This window comes from Notamacropus eugenii, chromosome 5, assembly GCF_028372415.1.
Source record: "Notamacropus eugenii isolate mMacEug1 chromosome 5, mMacEug1.pri_v2, whole genome shotgun sequence".
Classification (NCBI taxonomy): domain Eukaryota; kingdom Metazoa; phylum Chordata; class Mammalia; order Diprotodontia; family Macropodidae; genus Notamacropus; species Notamacropus eugenii.
The window spans coordinates 370,328,833-370,348,168 of record NC_092876.1 but is presented as its reverse complement, the minus strand read 5'-3'; the positions used below and the strand labels follow the sequence as shown (position 1 = coordinate 370,348,168).

The following is a 19,336-nucleotide window of genomic DNA, read 5'->3' as shown; positions in this document are numbered from 1 at the left end:
GTGTGACCCTGGGCAAGTCACTCAACCCTGTTTGCCTCAGTTTCCTCATCTATAAAATGAGTTGGAGAATGAAATGGCAAATCACTCCAGTATCTTTGCCAAGAAAACCCCAAAAAGTATCACAAAGAGTTGGACATGAGTGAAAACAACTCAACAACAACAACAAAATTTTTCCAGACTGCCACAGGATTATAATATCCTTTTTTGAACAGTAGATGTAATGGTAGAGGGAGCATTTATTTGGTTGTTCTGATATAATTTTGATAGATTGTAAGCTCCTTGAGGACAGGAACTGCGTTCTTTCTGAACTTTGTATTTTCCTCTAGCACTTAGCATAATACATTTTAAAAAATTGCAATGTTAACAGCTAACTTCGAATGATGAAATTTCTATCTTTAAAGAAGACTGGCATGGAATAAACTATTCATATTCCCCCTTCTATACCTCCTATTGACCTCAAAGAAAAAAATGAATAGAAAAACCCAAAAGAAGATATTTGTGCTCTTACTATTTTGTGACTTCATTGACATTTTTCTTTTTCCTTTTTCTTTTTTTTCAGCTAGCTAACTTTTTCTCCTTCATGCTGGAAAACTATGCAAAGAACAAGGACAATTCAGGTAGGAAGATAAGTTGAAAATAAAATTAAGAAGGGACTTTGAAAGATAAATTTTCCCGTGAGGCAAAATAAAGGACTAGAAAGAATAAAAAGGAGGCTACAATGAAGAGTTACAAATATTTTTAAACCCTTAGATAATTCTATTACTATTACTGCTAATACTACTACTACTACTGTTACTATTAGTACTAGTATTACTGCTACTACTACCACTACTATCATTCATATAGCACTTTAAGGTTTGCAAAGTGCTTTACACATGTTATCTTGTTTGATCCTCACAACAATCCTGGAAGGTGGGTGCTACTATTATCCCCATTTGAGAAGTGAAAAAACCAAAACAGACATAGGTTAAATGACTTGCCTAGGGTCATAGCTAGTGAATGTGTGAGGTTGGATTTGAGTAGAAGTCTTCCTGACTGCAAGCCCTCTGTTCTTTTTACTAAGCCATCTAGCTGACATTTTACATATAACCCAGGTTTCTAGCCTGAAACATTTTACATGAGACTCTCTTAGTTGATGGAGAGAATGGTGATGTGACCGTGTATGACAACCTGAGGGGCAGTGTTGGTGTAAGAGATCTGAAGAGAAAAGACATTCTTCATTCCTTCTTTGAGAGAGGCTTACAGATCCTCTGCACATCTGCCAATTCCCAAAGTCTTTCTTTTTTCTCTAAAAGAAATCTGGAACCACATGTGACTCTTTCAAAGAAAGAATGAATGATTCTTCTCTCCAAAGCTCTGATAACAGTAATTCCTCAAGGTTACTATCACCATTTTCTCTACCAATCAGGATAGTTTAGGCAAATTACTCCAGGCTGCATAAGAAGTTTATATGATTTCATTTGATCACAATGGGATACATATTGATCAGGAAGTTGAGACTAAAAGAGGTAAAGTGACTTGCCCTGGGTCAATACAGATTATAAATGTCTGGGAAATTCATTCTATGGGAACAGAATTTTTGTAAAATTTCTATTTTACAAATATATTCAAAGGCCAACACTATGTCCACTACATTACCCAATCTTCATTATTGCCTTAGAATGTATAGTTACAAACAAATGAGAATCTAAATGCATTTTCTAGGAGGTAGTTTCCAGGCGTATAAGCACATTACTTTTTTATTTGACTTCCTAGTGTTTATTCCATTCAGAATGCCTATGATATTTTATGACATCTTTATAAGCTAGATAAAAGGCCTACCAAGACTGTTGGGAAAAGTAATGTTTTAATGATAATGATTTGAAACCTCCCTGCAATTTTCTCCAATACACTAAAGTGTTTAATGATCTATGGAAGGCTTTTTAATAGTGAATTGTTCTTGTCACCAAATTTGATGGAGAGGGGAGGGGAAAAGAGTTTTCCTCATTCTGTTTGTTGTAGATCTTTGCAATCAATTTCTCTTCCTCATCTTCAGTAAAGTGACTTCTGAAAGGAAATTTAATGGAGAAATGTGTCTGTATTACCTCTATCAATTGCCCATTAATTCTTTGAGGCCTATTCAACTGATAATTCATAATCTTTTAATTCCTACTGTCAAATATATAGAATTAAACTGACCATTTCTTAGTTACCCAAACCAGATTTTAAAATACCAATGATCTTTTGAGAAAAACTTAAGATCATCCGTCATATCTCAGAATTTAGGCAATATCTGACTTCTTAGAGTTTCTAGACAGTTAGTTACACAATAATTAAGATTTTCTTCTTTTTCACATTGTTATTTATTGGATACTTCGATTTTTCAGAATCAAAATAAGGACTAAAGACCATGTTCTCTACATAAAGGTTGTGGCCAAATTTAGGACCATTTCTATGTTTTCCCATTGATGCCAAAATAATTTTTTCCCTTTGAATTGATAATGTCTATAAGGAAGTTAGAATTTGTATTCAACATGTTTTCTATGATCTTTTAAAATTTAAATGTTTCATTGATATGTTTAATTTTTTATGCATCAATCACTAACCAATAACACCATTCTACTACCTTCTTTTACAAAAGCAACAATAAAATAATATTAAAGCAAAACCATCCAATGTAGCCAACATGATTGACAGAACATATAAGATTTTGCTCCTGTAATTGACCACCTCTCAACAAAGAGCAAGGAGACATGCTCCAATATTAGTCATCTAGAGTGAATTTGGTCACTGTATTTTATCTGTGCTATCCTTTCAATTCACTTTTATTTATGTTACTGTAGTCACTGTGCATAATGACTTTCATAAAAATCTAGAGAACAGATGGTATTTAGGAGATCTTGAATTATTTTTTCCCTTGGTTATTTATTAGCTTTACATGGAAGATATGTATGCTTGATTAATAACACTAGTCTAATTAAAAACATATTTTGTTCTTAGAATTGTTTTTGTTTAATCCTGGGTATTATGGAGCTATCTAGGTAGACTAGATTGAGTGGGCCAGAGTCTTGCTGAAGCTAATATATTAGATTTTATGTATCTGTAGATCAATTAATACCCTGATGGCAAAACATTGTCCAAAGGTCAAAGTTTATACTTAGCATCTCAGCGAAGCATTTTTTAAATGTGTGCCATTAGTTCCAAGGAACATCAAGCAAGGGAGTGTGGCTTGCTCTATACTAGAAAACCTATCATTACTCCTGGAAAATATTGGAACTGAGCTAATATAGCAATTCTTTTTCCATCTTGTGCTCATATGCCTAGTTCTTCTCAATCCAGATCCTGGTAACAATTATCTATTTGATCCTTTTCCCTCTTTTATCAAGAAGTTTAGTACCAGGCTCTAAGTCTTCATTTCTATCCCAACTTCTGCCTTTATTCCAAGGATTTCAACATATATGTTAATGTTTTCTCAGACATCCTCCCCCCCTCAGTTCCTCAATTTTCTCATCTCCCATGAGCTACTCCTCCATTCCTCCTTAGCATCTGAGAAGGATGGTCACATCCTTAATTCCCACTTCATCCACAGTATTACTTCCATAATCAAGAATTTTAATAGTCCCTTATCTAACCATTACCTCATTATTCTCTGTGCCTCATTCCTCTTAAATCTATCTTCTGTCTTCATTGTGACCTCTAATCTCTCCATCTCCCATACTTTTCCAGGCTGCTCTGGCTTCACTGTCTCATCTTCCCAATCTTGACCCTATAATTAACCAATTCACCATTACACTATCCTTTACTCTTGTATCTCTTGCCCTTGCCCTATCATTGCTGTATCATGTCAATCGTCAACCCTGGATTATTCTCACCATCCACCTCTTCTTCCACTCATGTGATTTGAATGCACTGGAGGTAATCATACAATCTGTAGATTTGTTCTACTACAAGTTTAAGTTACCTAATATCAGCTATGTCTTACTGCAAGAAAGGAAACCCTTTTTTTTCTTCTCTAATTGACTATCATTGTCTCCACAGTTACTTTTCTGCATCTGTTGCTCTCCTTAGGCCTCCCATACCATTCATTTTCCTCAGCTTTTTAGGATTTTAACTCTGACTTTATTGAGAAAATAGAAGCCACTTCCTTAGAACTTCCTCTTCTTCCATTATCTACATCTCAAAACCCCTCAGTGTTTTTTCCTCAGTCATTTCCTATTCTCTCCTCCTTTAATCTAGATTCTGATGCAAGATTTCTTCTTCAAAGTTAATACCCTTGACCCCATCTCCTCTTGTCTTATGCAGATTACTCTCGTAATTAATTCTCCCTGTTCTCTTCCTCTCTAATATTTAATCTCTCCCCAAATCCTTTCCTACCACTTACAAATATGCCCAGATCTTTCTATCCTAAAAAAAGAGAAAATCCCTCACAATCCCTATGCTTTCAAGCTATAGATTTCTTTTCCAAGGCCAAACTCCTGGAAAAATTTGTCTCTATTTTCTCTCTTCACCTCTTTCAATCTGGCTTGAACCTCATCCTCAGCTGAAAACACTGTCTTCAATGAAATCAATGATCTTTTGACTGGTAAATCTGATAATTTTATCTCAATCCTTATTCTTGTTACTTATGTGACCCAGAAGTCTAGCAAATATTGTCTTCATAACTGATCAGAAAGACTCAAAACAGAGGAAAAAAGTATAGACCAATATAGCTAATGAACATAGATTTAAACATTTAAATAAAATATTAGCAAAAAGGCTATAGCAACCTATCACAAAGATTGCACACTTACGGCCAGATAAAATTTGTGACATGAATGCAGATTTGGTTAAATATTTAAATAAAGCTATGAACATAACTGACCATATCAATAACAACTACAAAATCACATGATTATACCTAATATTTGCAGAAAAAGTTCTTGACAAAATGCAAAACCCATTTATGCTACAACAGTAGAAAAAACAGAAATTGATGAAATTTTCCTTAAAATGATAAGTAGTATATATCTAAAACCCAGAGTCAACATTATATGTAATAGAAATAAGTCAGAGTCCTTTCTGGTAATACCAGGAATTAATATTTGCTATAGTTCCAGAAATGCTAACTCTAATAATAAGATAAGAAAAAAAATTGAAGGAATAAGAACAGGCAAACAAGAAACAAAATAATTACTTTGCGCAGATATGTGATGCTTAGAGAACTTTAGAGTCAATTAATAATTTAATTGAAATAAAAATATTAGCAAACTTGTAGAATATAAAATAATTACATACAAGTTAACATTTGTGTTTATTACCAAAAAATCCAACAGGAGGCAATAGAGAAGTTCCATTGAAAATAACTACAGAATACAGAAACACTTGGGAATCTGTTTACCAAGATATGCGCAGGAACTATATAAATACAAAACCAAAACATTTTATGAAAATAAAGACATAACTCAATAATTGGAGAAATGTTAATTGTTCATGGATAGGTTGAGCCAATATAAGAAGTATGACCATATTACTTAAATTAATTTACCTAACCAGTACCATACCAATCAAACTGCCAAAGGAATACTTTGTAGAGCTAGGAAAATGATAACAAAATTCATCAGGAGGAAAAAAAATGGTCAAGAATATAAAGGCAAATAATGAACAAAGTAAGAGAAAAAGGGACTTGGCCATGCCAGAGATCAAACTATGCTCCACAGCAACAATCAAATAATCAAAATTATTTAGTAGTTATTGAAAAATAAAGAGATTGATCAGTAGAACAGATAGGTATACAACACAATGAAGCAAACAAATACAGTAGTTTAGTGTTTGATAAACCCAAAGTTCCCAAACTAATGGGATAAAGACTCAGTATTTGAAAAAAAAACTTTTGGGAAAACTTGGCAGTATTCTGGCAGAAATTAGGATTAGATTTAACACTTGATACCATACACCAAGATAAGCTTCAAATGTATATACAGTATATAAAGAATGTTATACCATAAACAAATTAGAGGAACAAGGAAGGAAATACCCTTCAGATTTTTGGATAATAGAAGAGTTCATAACCAAATAAAAGATAGAGAGTATCAGAGAAGATAAAAGAGAAAATTTGGATTATGTAAAATTAAAAACTTTTCTTCACAAATAAATACAAAACAGCTAAAATTATAAGGAAAACTGTTAAGTAGGGATAATCAGTTGCCCAATCTTTCTATTTGGCAGACCACTCCCGTATCTTTGCCAAGAGAACTAATGGAGTCACTAACAGTCAGAGATGACTGAACAACAGTGACTTCCTATTGTTTCTATGATAAAATACAAGCTCTTCTTTTTAACTTTTAAAGCCCCTCACAATTTGGATCCAGCCCATTTTAGCAACTTTTTTGGGTATTACCCTCTCCTACATTCTGAAATCCATTCAAACTGACTTTCTCCCTGTTCCTCACACACAGAACTATGGCTCCCACCTCTGTGCCTTTCATTGTCCTCTCCCTGTGCCTGCAATGTACTCCCTGTGTACTTCTGCCTCATCGATTCTCTCTCTTTAAGATCTCAGATGCTATCTTCCCAAATGATTTTTTCCTCCCAAATTAACTATTTATTTAACTATTTTGTATTTCTTAACTTTATATTTATGCTGCATAGAATTTAAATGTAGTTATTATCTCATTAAAAAATAAGGTCATTGTGAGCAGAGATTGTTTCATTCTTTGTCCCCAGCACTTAGCTTATGTTTAGCACATAAATGGCACTTAATATTTATTGATTGGATTTGACCATGGTCATTTAGTTCATTTAGAAATATCACCATGATATTTCTATATGAGAACAGTGCTGTGTTTCAACAGTTGCTTTTTTCCCCCTTCTAAACTATTTTTCCCTTTTCAGAAAATCTGCATCAGATTTTTGGCAAGTCAGAACAGCGAAAATCAGACCCAGAAACTCTTATCCATAGTATAGAGGTAACAGATACTTATTATGGTCCTCGGCTAAAATTCCCTCTCACTTTTGCTGATGTCATACTTCTTATTGATGCTTTCAAGGAAAAACAGGCAAGTAGAGATGTTGGAGCTATACTGATTCAAAAACATGTATATCACCTATATTTTAACAGTGTTGAAAATGTTTTTAGGAATGTTATTTTTCTCAAACCAAGACTTGTTAAGATACCGATGATGATAGATAGCTTACTTCTGTTTTACATTTTATAAAACATTCTTTCAAACAATTGGACATCTGAGACTCATGGAGGTAAAGTTGTAATGGTACACCCTCATTTTGCAAATGAGCGAAAAGAAGGGCTAAGTGACTTACCTAGTCAGTATCTGGGAAAGTGAGGACTCAGACCCAGATCCCCTGACTTCAGTTTCATTTTCTGTTTGCATCATACCTGCTCTCTGAAGACATGCATCTCTAAAAGACCAGTTTGTGCTTCTGAGACATGCTGGCCTGATTGAAGGCAGCAACTATGTCATTCAGACATGATAGCCATGCTAGTATTTCTATATAATGCACCATGTTTCGAAGATTAGTTTTGGAGTCACTTTCTAGGCATGTAGAATAATGGTAGTCCAGGACAGACAAGATTTTACAGATTATTGTCTGGAAGTATCAACCTTGTAAGGAAGCCCCTCCTTTTAACTTGTTTTCTAATCTAACTCGCTAACCAAATTAATATTCCTTTTTTAATAGGTATTCTTTTGTCCCAAACTGTGATTTCACTGGTGTAGGAAACTCTTAAATGAGTTATGTAGATAACTATGCAGCTATGCACATCAGCAAACCTGCAATGAACAGTTTTAGCTTAAATTTTGGGGGTGTAAAGGGTATGGTACTGAGAAGTTCTTGCCCTAAGTCACCCAGTGAATCAGGTAAATAGTGAGAGGAGTGAGATCTCCATCTATTGCAGCATGTTCCTAGTACATATTTTTCTAGTTTATAGTCTAAAATTGATCCAACTTAGCTTTTTCTCAGAAATTATTTATAGTTGAATCCCTTGTAGTTTGCTTCCATCTTTGTCATTTAATAGTTGATTTATTTTTTATTTTTTTGCTTGATTTAAATAGTTTCAGTAAGATTTAACTAGGGATTTTTGTTGTAGTTTGGTCTTGTCCTACTTTTTATTTGGTACACTTTTGTAAGCCTTCTATGATAAGCTGTATCTAAAGCAGCTTCCTATAATGGAAGAGAGATCAAATGACCTTAAAAAAATCAGTTCCTAATGTATTCATGGAAACATGTATTCTTAGAATTAGAAGGGACCTCAGAAGCCATTTATGAATCATGAATTCTCTCTGTGACAACTGTGATAAATAGTTATTCAGCTTCCATTTGAAGACTTTCAGTGACAGACAACTTAGTACCTTGTGAAGGCAAGCCATTCCATTGATGGATAGCCCCAATTATTTGAAAGTTTTTCTTTATGTTTCCTCCCTGTTCCTGATTCTATTTTCTTGGCTCAGAATGATGGAGATTAATTCCTTTTTAAGTGCTAGGATTTCAGATACTCCAAGATAAAAAAATAAATCATGACTCCTCTAAATCTATTTTTTTTCAAGGCAAAATATCCTAACCATCTCTGGTTTCTTCCTGTGGATTGACTTGGATTTCTGAAATCCTGCTGCTCCTCCTTCTCCCTCAGTTGCTTTCTGTTTTCATAATTTTGCATTTACCTATAGCACATATAGGCAGGACACACTTGTATCTAGGAGAATAAAGGAATGTGTAATTATGTGACTGTAAAAGGAAGCACCCTGACACATCCAGGAGGGCCTGCTAACACAGGTTCCTTGATCTGTTTTTCTAAAAGGAAAGGCAACTTTTGAGGGGTCAACAATCACTTTAATCAAGCATGTATATCATTCACTTAGTTTAGGGGAAAAAGTCAGCACCCTGAACTTCAGAGAAAATACAAACAGAGAAACAAAGATCAGCAAACAGGGCTTCTAACTGTCTGACCATAAGCAATGCAAATATAGTTACCAGAGAGGGAAGCACTAAACATCTGGGTTTTCAAAACAAGGGGTGGGGGTGGGGAAGAGGGCCCCTCCAGCTCCTTAATGGCTTCCCAAAGTCTCATTTGGCACACAAACCTTCTTCCAAAAACTAAGCCCCAAGTAAAACCTAGCTTCAGTGTATTTATACACTTTTCTGAGATGGAGGGCAGGACTCTATGACTCAATGCCTCAACAGAATTTAACAAAAGGTATTTAATGGGTAATTAGAAATTAACAAAATTAATGAACATTAATTAAAATTAATTAACGAAAGTTCTTTAATTTAAAAGACCTATTAATGGGTGGGGAAGATCTTTAACTTGTTCCCCCACCCACCATTAACCTTAAATTACCATTACAGTGATGAAAATAAGGCTGCAGTTCCTGGTATTTTATTGGACCTTGAAGGTATTTTGTATTCTGTCATACCTGTTGAGTTCCTGTGCTTTTATACTGCAATAATGTCTATAATAGTATTTCAAACAACAAGAGCTAAGTGGCAAAGTGGGTAGAGTTCTGGGCTGGAATTAGGAAGACTTGAGTTCCTATGTAGTCTCAGACACTTACTAGCTTTGTGGACCTGGACAAGTCATTTAACCTCTATTTACTTCAGTTTCCTCAACCATAAAATGGGAACAGCAATAACATTTACCTTCCATGGTTGTCATGAGGACCAAATAAGACAATAATTATAAAAGTGCTTAGGACAGTACCCAGCACATAGTAAGCACTACACAGTTATTATCATTTTTATTATTATTACTAGGCGTGTGACCCCAGGCAAGTCACTTAACCTCTATTTACCTCAGTTTCCTCTTTTGTAAAATAGAGATAATAATGGCACCTACTGCCCAGGGTCTTTATGAGGATCAAAAGAAGCTGTACTTATAAAGTACACAGTGCCTAAATTACATATACTAGGTGCTATATATAAATGCCAGCTATTATCATCATTATGATTAGTTTAAAATGCAGTCCCATTGAATATTTGCTCCTTCTTTTCTTTTCATATTTACTAATCAGAGACCTCCAAAGAATAAACCAATCTCTCCTCCTTCCAACCCCTCTAGTTTGTACACCCTAGTTTCACTTAGAGTGCTAATACTAAGTATTTTCTTTACAAAATCATTTTAATTCAGTCAACCCACTACTTTTTGAGCAGAGTTTTGGTGTCATCTTCCACAACTTCTTCTGCCTTTTATACTTTTATCTCATCTGTAAATGTTTGAGATCACTCATTTCCTGTCATACACATTTCTTTTTGTCTGACCTCCTTGAGAAGAGTGTTTTGTTTGCAAGTTATGGACCATTCTGATATTAGACTTTAGTTTCTGTGCGAGTCAAGGCAGGGATATTGAAGGCCTCCATCATGCTCTCCACATACAATAGAATGTTGTGACAAGAATTAAGTTGCATTCTTGAGACAGGTGACATAGCTCTGCAATTTATGCGATGGGTGCTCTCACTTGAACATTGATTTGGTTTGTGAAATTTAAGTGGAATCATATACTAACTAGAGTTGGTAGGGACTCATACCTTACTGGAAGAGTACATCTTTTTTACCATGTCCCATGCAATCTCTGACTGACGGCAGATGGTACTGAAGTGTTATTATTGCTAGCTGTGTGACCTCAGACTAATCACTTAACCTCTATTTACCTCAGTTTCCTCTCTAGTAAAGTTGAAAAAATAATGCCACCTACTTCCTAGGTCTTTGTGAGGATCAAAGGAAGTTATAACTCTCAAGTTCATCAAATTAAAGGAAATAGGAACATAAGGGAAACTTATTGGTGTATTAAGGCATCAAGGTACACAGTGGATAGAATGCCAGGCATGAAGTCAGGAAGACCTTGATTCAAATCTAGTCTCAGACATTTATTAGCTCTGTGACCTTGGACAAATAACTTAATTGTTTGCTTCTACTTGCTCATATGTAAAATGACTTGGAGAAAGAAATGGCAAACCAACTCTAGTATTTTTGCCAGGAAAACCCCAAATAGAGTCACAAAGAGTCAGACCTGACTGAAAATGACTAAACAATAATAAGAACATTACTGTATATGTTTGGGTCCCACAGATAATATGGGACATGGGGATAGGGGTGGTGCCTGGACCTGCGATTCCATTGGCATATGGAACTCCCAGGTAAGGAAAACCTCTCGTTCCAATGAAAGTGATCACTTCAGCAACATTAAGCCTTGGAGAGTTTTCTTTTTTCTTTTTTTTAATTAAATTATTTTATTTGTTTTCAGTTTTCTACATTCACTTCTATATATCTTAGATTTTTTCCCCTCACTACCCCTCCTTCCCCCCCTCTCTTCCCCATTCCCTTCCCGAGATGGCATACAATCGTATATAGGTTCTACACATATATTCTTATTAAATACATTTTCACATTAGTCATGTTGCAAGAAGAATTAAAATAAATAGGAGAAACCATAAAACAAAACAAAACATAATACAAAAGAAAATGGTCTGATTCATTCTGCAATCTAATTCCATAGTTCTTTCTCTGGATGTGGAAGACATTTTGCCTCAACAGTCCACTGGGAATTTTTTAGGTCCTTGCATTGCTGTGAAGGGCTAAGTCTACCAGAAAAATTCCTCACATGCTATGGTTGTTGCTGTGTACAAAGTTCTCCTGGTTCTGTGCCTTTCACTCAGCTCATATAAATCCTTCCAGGCTTCTCTGAAGTCTTCCTGTTAGTCATTTCTTATAGCACAATAGTATTCCATTATGTTCATATATATCACAACTTGTTCAGCCATTCCCCCATTGATTCCCCTTGATTTCCAGTTCTTGGCCACCACAGAGAGCTGCTATAAGTATTTTTGAACATATGTGGCCCTTTCCTATTTTTATGATCTCTTTGGGATACAGTCCTAGACTCGATATTGCTAGGTCAAAGGGTATGCACATTTTTGTAGCCCTTTGGGCATAGTTCCAAATTGCTCTCCAGAATGGTTGCATCAGCTCATAGCTCCACCAACAATGAATTAGTGTCCCAACTATCCCACATCTTCTCCAACATTTATCATCTTCCTCTTTTGTCATGTTAGCTAATCTGATAGGTGTGATGTGGTACCTCAGAGTTGTTTTGTTTTTCATCTCTCTAATCAACAGTGATTTAGGGCATTTTTTCATATGACGATAGCTTTAATTTCTTCCTCTGAAAACTGCCTGTTCATATCCTTTGACCATTTATCAATTGGAAAATTACTTGTATTCTGGTACATTTGATTCAGTTATCTATATATTTTAGAAATGAGATCTTTATCACAGACACTAGCTGCAAAAATTCTTTCCCAGTTTTCTGCTTCCCTCCTAATCTTGGTTGCATTGGGTTTGTTAGTGCAAAAACTTTTCAATTTAATGTGATCAAAATTATCCATTTTGCACTTCATAATGTTCTCTATCTCTTGTTTGGTCAAAAATTTCTTGGAGAGTTTTCTAAAACAATCAGTGGTTAAATAACTTGCCAAGGGTCACACAATGCATATTTTGTATCAGAGGCAGGATTCAAGCCCTAGCTGAGCTTCCTGGCTCTAGGGACAATTCTGTGACCTTTCAGCCACCTGTTTCTATTTAGGGTTCTATATTTTGTTTGCTTCAAGATAGAAGTAGTTAGGGTACATACCTCTCCTAGAAAACGATTGACTGCAAAGGTACCTCAAATCACCCATTTCAAGAACAGAGGCCTCTCAATGTTCCAAATAGCATCTGAGGACAGGATTTTTTGGTTTTATTTTGTTTTGTTGTAGTTCCTTTGCTCCTGGCAGTTCAGTTTTATTTAACAGCATCCCATCCTTAAAATCAGCATAGGTGTCCAGCGTCAGTAAACAGGCAAGGTATAAGCGAATGTTCAACAAACACAACTATGCTTTAGAGATTGAGCTCTTGGTATAGAGAATGCCCAGGTAAGGAAAATCCCTCTACCAATAGAGCACCTTCTCTGTAACTACAGTGTCAGGAGAGAGTTCGGATTTAGCCCCCGACACTATCTGTGTGACTCTGAGCAAGCCACTTCACTTCTGCCTCAGTTTACATATCTGTAAAATGGAGATGATAATAACATCTGCCTCCCAGGGTTGTTGTAAGGATGAAATAACTGTAAAGCACTTGGCACATTGCCTGTAGCTAGCACTACATGAATGTTAATTATCATTATTATCATCATCATAGCTGTGATGTCAAACTCAACTAGAGAGGCCACTAAACTGCACTGGATTCCTGTGGGCTGCACATTGACTTAGTAATATAATATCTCTATGTTTTATTATATGTTTTATTTATATTGTATTTATATTTAGTTATATTTTAAAATTTTCTGAGATATTTTTCAAAGATACTTTAATCTGGTTTTTGTCCTCGCTTGTGGGTGTTGTGTGGTTGGGTGGGCTGAGGGACACCTCAGTTTAGAACATTAAAAGGTTAAATGGCTGGCCCAGAGTTACAGAGCCAGTATGTATCAGAGACAGGATTTGGAACCAAGTCTTCCTGGCTTCCAGGCCACCTGTCAACAAAAACCATTGTTTCACCATATGATTATGTGAACTTGAAAGGTACAATAATAAATGCAAACAAAAAAATCATTATTTGGAATCATGGCACCCCCTCACATCCAAACCTCAGTCTCCTAAGGACTCTGCTGTCCTTTTTCATTCTCCCATTACCTAAAACCCACTTTAATAAAATTTCTTATGGATAAACCACAAAGGGATTATTTGCTTGAAAATAAATTGAGAGATGACTAGGAAGCTTGAAAATAGCCTTGAATGACCCACGTCTACATAGTATAGCTATAAGTTTCAATACAATGATGGCCTCAATTTTTTCTTTACAGATACTGCATGCCCGCTATGTGATGCAAGTATTACTAGAAGTCAAGAAGGTCTTGCAACAGTTGCCAAATATTGTTCCCATAACATCCACCTCATCCAAGGAACTGACAATATGTGGTAATGTCAAATTCTGAACAGTCTCATAGAAATGACTGATTTTGCACAATTTTAAAAGGTGAAAGTTGCCCTATATTAAGGTGGGAAAAGTAATAATATTGAATTATCCATGAGGATAATTCTAATTTCCATTGCTCCCCCTGTTGTATGTAGGAAATAAGCATAGGACAGATAAGGGATTTTTAGTATTTTCCACAGGCACATACTTTTCTAATATGATATGCTGTTTTCTTTGCGTCCTTTGCACCCCATCAGCCCTCTGTCTTTCCTCAGAATTACTCTGTTTAGTATTTGTCATTTCTCACTCAGCCTCACTTTTTGGAACAGGACTCTATTGTGCTCCCAGGAAATTCATCATTAGGAAACTCACATCCTTCAAGATTGCATCAGGCTTGGTACTCACACTTTATACACTCAATAACATCTGCATTCTGAACGAAGGGTTGGAAGGTGGAGCTAGGAACTCCTCCCAAAGCTTCCATTTGAAAAAGACTCCCAGATCAGTCATCTCTTCTTTTCCCACCTTCATTTCTTAATTCCTCTTTTGGACTAGACACCATCATTCCCCTTCCCCACCCCACACCCCTACTATCTTCAGATTTCTCTTGTGTATTGTTTTCCCTGTTTTGAGGGCACAGACTGTCTTTTTCATATTATGTAACCCCAGACCTTAGCACAGATCCTGGCAATAGCAGGTGCTTAATAAATGTCTGTTTATTGACTGACTGTATTTCTTATATTGGTTATGTAGCTGAAGGAGGATCATAAAGATGATTTTAGACATTAAACTATTCCCAGCCTTTTGATTGTTGCTGTAGCATTTCCCAGCTGGTCTTTAGCTTTTAGGAATAGCAGGAACATTTTAGAAATCTGTTCCTTCTGGTGCTAAATAATATGACTTGAGATTTTGCTACAGTGTAGGCAAGCCTGACAGGATGTTGCTCCCAGATACATCACACAGCATAGTTCATTACAGTTGGTGCAAAGCATGCCTGTAACTGTCATGGAATGGCTTGTATAGAATAACGATCCCAGTAACTGTTGAACCTTTGAGTCACAAAACAAAACAGGTTTCTTCCTCCCTTCCTTCCTTCTTTCCTTCCTTCCTTCCTTCCTTCCTTCCTTCCTTCCTTCCTTCCTTCCTTCCTTCCTTCCTTCCTTCCTTCCTTCCTTCCTTCCTTCCTTCCTTTTCTCTTTCCTTCTTCCTTTCTCTTCATTTAAAAAAACAAAACAAAACAAAACATTCCTCTTATTCTGGTGGGTGGAATAAGAATTGATGATCTAATTAGACCATTTCCATTTCTAGTGTCTATTATTGGCCACAGGGCTTAATTTAACAACTTGTACTCCTGAGATGTGTGACATGGGAAATAGGTGGCTCAGATGTTCAGTGAAAAAGTGTGAGAAGTTCATTCACTGCTTTGATTGGATTGTTACCTCATAGTTCATCATTATCACAAGGGGTGTTGACTTATACAAATAATCAGGATATATTTCCATGGCAATACAGCAGAGATTTAGTTCATGCAGATAGGGATATCTGCAAGATCAGAAGGTTTCTTTTAATTGTCTAAGCTGAATCCATAGCTACTTTTCTATTGTTTTCCTTCTTGGGTGAATCAATCTGGGTAGGAGTGAATTAGATGGAAGATGTTAAGAGTTCAGTGTAGGACTACACATAATGATAACAGTACCACCACCAGTAATAATAACAGTTCATATGTTAAGATTTGCAAAGTGCTCAGATTCCCTTGATTCCAGTTCTAGTATCTGTGCTACTTAGCTGCAGGAATAGACGCCATCTATTCTAATCCCTTAACTTTCCAAATGAGATCGTTAGTGATGGCATTACTTGAATACAGATTTCTCACACTCCAAAACCATTGTATCTGGCTTCTCATCTATTCCATTCTTTTCATTTCAGAGGTGAGAAAATTAAGGTTATAAAGACATCTCAAACTGGATGTTGAGTAGATATATTAAGTTTAACATCTCCAAAACCAAACTCACTGAGTTTTGCTCTAGTCCAGGGTTGAGGAACCTGTGGCTACAAGGCTTATGTAGCCTTCTAGGTCCTCAAGTGCAGCTCTTTGATGGAATCCAAACTTCACAGAACTGTTTTGGATTCCATCAAAGGGGAGCTACTTGATGGCCACATGTGGCCTCAAGGCTGCAGGTTCCCCACCTCTACAACCCTTCTCCCTCCTAACTTCTCTAGTACTGTAGAGTCATTCCTCCCAGTCATTCAGACTCAAAACCTAGGTCTCATCTTTGACTTCTTACTATCTTTTACTCTCCATATCCAATGTGTTGCCAAGGTCTGTTGATTTCATCTTTACAACATCTCTGCATCTTGCCCCCTTTTTTTCTCTGATATTGTATCACCTTGGTGCAGGACCTCATCTATTCATGCTTGTACTATTGCTATAAACTTGCTGGTGGCTCTGCCTCCTGATGTCTCTCTCTACTTCAATCCATCCTTCAGTCAGCTTCCAGAGGGATTTTCCTAAAGCACAGATTGGACCATGTTTCCCTGCTAGTCAACAAACTCTAGTGACTGCCCATCACTTCCATGGTCAAATACAGCGTTTGGTGTTCAAAAGTCTTCATAATGTATTTGTCCTCCTGTCCTCCCATACACAACTTTCCAGTCTTCTTATACCATATTCCTCACCATGTACACTTCAATCCAGTAACACTGGCCTCTTTACTTTTCCATGAACAAGACACTCCATCTCTTTCTGGGCATTTTCTCTGCTTGTTTCCCCTGGCCTGGAATGGCCTCCCTCTTCATTTTTGGCAACTGGATTCCCTGACTCCCTTCAAGTCTCAACTAAAATCGTTTTGTCTGCAGGCATCATTTCCTAATCCTTCTTAATTCTAGTGCTTTCATAGTTTGAATATTTTGTATTTTTTTGGATATAGCTTATTTTCACATTTCTTTTTTTGCTTGTGGCTTCCTCCATTAGATTGTGAGCTTTTTGAGGGCAGAGACTATCTTCTGCCTCTTTTTGTATTCCCAGAACCTAGCCCAGTGCCTGGAACATACTAGTCATTTAATAAATGTTTATTGACTGACTTCTTGTCTTGGAAATTATTGGCTTCCATCTTGGCTATGGAAAGCCAAAAAGCTATGCAAAGTAGAAAGAAAATTCAAACTCAAGCTTTTGAGGCAATGCAAGATTCTGGATAGGCAATTCGCATCCAAGCTACCTGATGCCTAGGGTTAACAAGGGTGAGAGAGCTGGAGATAAAGGTATGATTTTAAAGGATGTACTCAAGAAGATGAAAGCATAGCATCTGAGGAGAAAACAAAAGCAGTTACAGATTGTAGGACTATTGCATAGGGTGTAGGCAACTAGACTAGTTGGAACAACTAAAGGAGAAGACTAGAAATAGGGAATCAACTTCAGACAGAAGTTAACATTCTATAATTTAATTCAATACAGCAAGCAGTTATTAAACACATACTAAGCTTATTACACTGTACTAGATATTGGGAATGTAAATTCAAAAATTTTAAAAAGTCATCCCTGTTCTCAAGAAGTTGCCCAATCAAAATATTTTATTCAGATGTTAAAGCAAATGATACTGTGTAAAATATAGCATTTTCTGTTGCAGAAAAACAAGGCAATATTTTCAGTGTCCATTTTTATATATACAAGTACCACCTTATATAGAGTTTTATTTGTAGTGAAAATATATCCTCATAGTCTTTCCCATATTTAACCAGTATTTTTTTAATAAAAAATTAAAATTCCAGTTTCTTAAAGTCAGAAGCAACTTTTTACTATAAAACTTTTCATGGCATTTCATAGACTGTTAAAAGTGAATAAGGGTCCATAGAACACTTCATTTTATAGACATAGTGCAAATATGCAACCATGAAGAGGCAGAGCCAAGATATACCCAGGTATTTTAATGAAAACAATTCAGTGTTTTTTCCTCTCTACTTTGAAAATAAATGTATTTTTTGTTTTTTATCCTTAACAACAGGTCAAACCCAAATCTCTGAGTGTCCTTCCTGAATGATTTAAGGAAGTATATATTTGGAGGGGTATATTTTAAATAATAAAAAGACTTTAGATCTCATAACTTTTAGAATAAATTTTAAACCAGTTGACCACATGCTGGCCCACCTCTCAACCTATCAACACAGGTCTAGATGCCTCTCTCTTTACATCCATTTTCTCTTTTGTTTTCATACTGAAACCCTTCCATAGTTTTTCTTTTAAGGGATGATTCATTTTCCCTGATAATGTGGACTATGGAGAAGCTTTCTCAATTCCCTCCCTTTTCAGATGCAACTGGGGGACAAATTGGACAAAGTAGGTGAAGTTCAGAAGACATGAGAATGAATCTGTCTCAGACATTTACTCAGGCAAATCACTTAAGCTTTCTCAAACCTCAGCTTCTTCATCTACAAAATGGGGATAATAATAATACTAGCACACAATGAATAAAGTTATGAAGATCAAATAAGATAATAATTTTAAAGCCCTTTATCAAACCTTAAAGCAATGCTACCTACTATTAGTATCTTGTAGGAGAGAGGCTAATTTGTGCTTTGAGCATAGATAACTTGCAACAAAAATACAAATATTTCACTCTGTATGTGAAGGCTATATATCCTACTTGTATTGGACATATTACAAATGGGATTCTTTTTTTAAAACATAAATTAGATGGTTCCTGACTTTCCTTCCAAATCTGAAGTTCTGTGATTTTATGAGATCACATCCTTAATCTTAAATTTATGTCATATCGAAACCCATCTTTTCGCTCCTCATTCTCCACTCAGATCCATTTTAAGTCCTCCTCACTTTTTGCCTGGATTATTGGTATAGTTTCCTAAATAGTCTTCCTGTCTTAAGTCTTCCCTTCACACCACTGCCTAATGAATCTTCTGTCTTTTTCTTTCTTTCTTTTTTTCATTGAGACACTATGGGAAGAGTTAAAGCTGTATCTAGATTAATGCCTTGTGCCTGTATTAGGAATGGGGCAGAGTTGGTGAAGTAGTGAGAGAGAAGAGAGCTCTGGTCTCTTGTGGTCCTACCTTCTCCCCTACCCCCATGCCACACTGACTCTCAAACTCTAGCAACTGGTTTTGGAAACATAGACTATGGAAAACATCAAATCCAAGGTATATCTTGTATATATATATGAAAATACTATTAAAGTAAAGATAATTAGACAATAGTATTTAAGGAGTTCATACCTTAAATTGTGCAATACAATGAATGCTGTATCATTCTTTCTATAGAACAATGTTAAATAATGACTTTTAATTTGCTTTCTAGGTGATATACATGGGAAACTTGATGACCTTTTTTTGATCTTCTACAAGGCAAGTAACAGTTTTATTGAATATTTATATTCTTTTTGAGAGTCAGAATTAGAACAGTTTGGAATATCCATTT

General features: G+C 35.8%; 1 protein-coding gene across 1 annotated transcript in view; it reads left to right on the top strand.

Annotated features, from left to right (window-relative positions):
* The window catches only part of PPEF1 (protein phosphatase with EF-hand domain 1), a 163,711-nt gene that overhangs the window by 57,713 nt on the left and 86,662 nt on the right, over positions 1 to 19,336 (top strand). The window contains exons 4-7 of the mRNA XM_072614213.1: positions 560 to 617; positions 6,850 to 7,013; positions 13,802 to 13,916; positions 19,217 to 19,263. Coding sequence (XP_072470314.1) covers positions 560 to 617; positions 6,850 to 7,013; positions 13,802 to 13,916; positions 19,217 to 19,263 — 384 coding nt within the window. The remainder of the gene's footprint in view (positions 1 to 559; positions 618 to 6,849; positions 7,014 to 13,801; positions 13,917 to 19,216; positions 19,264 to 19,336) is intronic.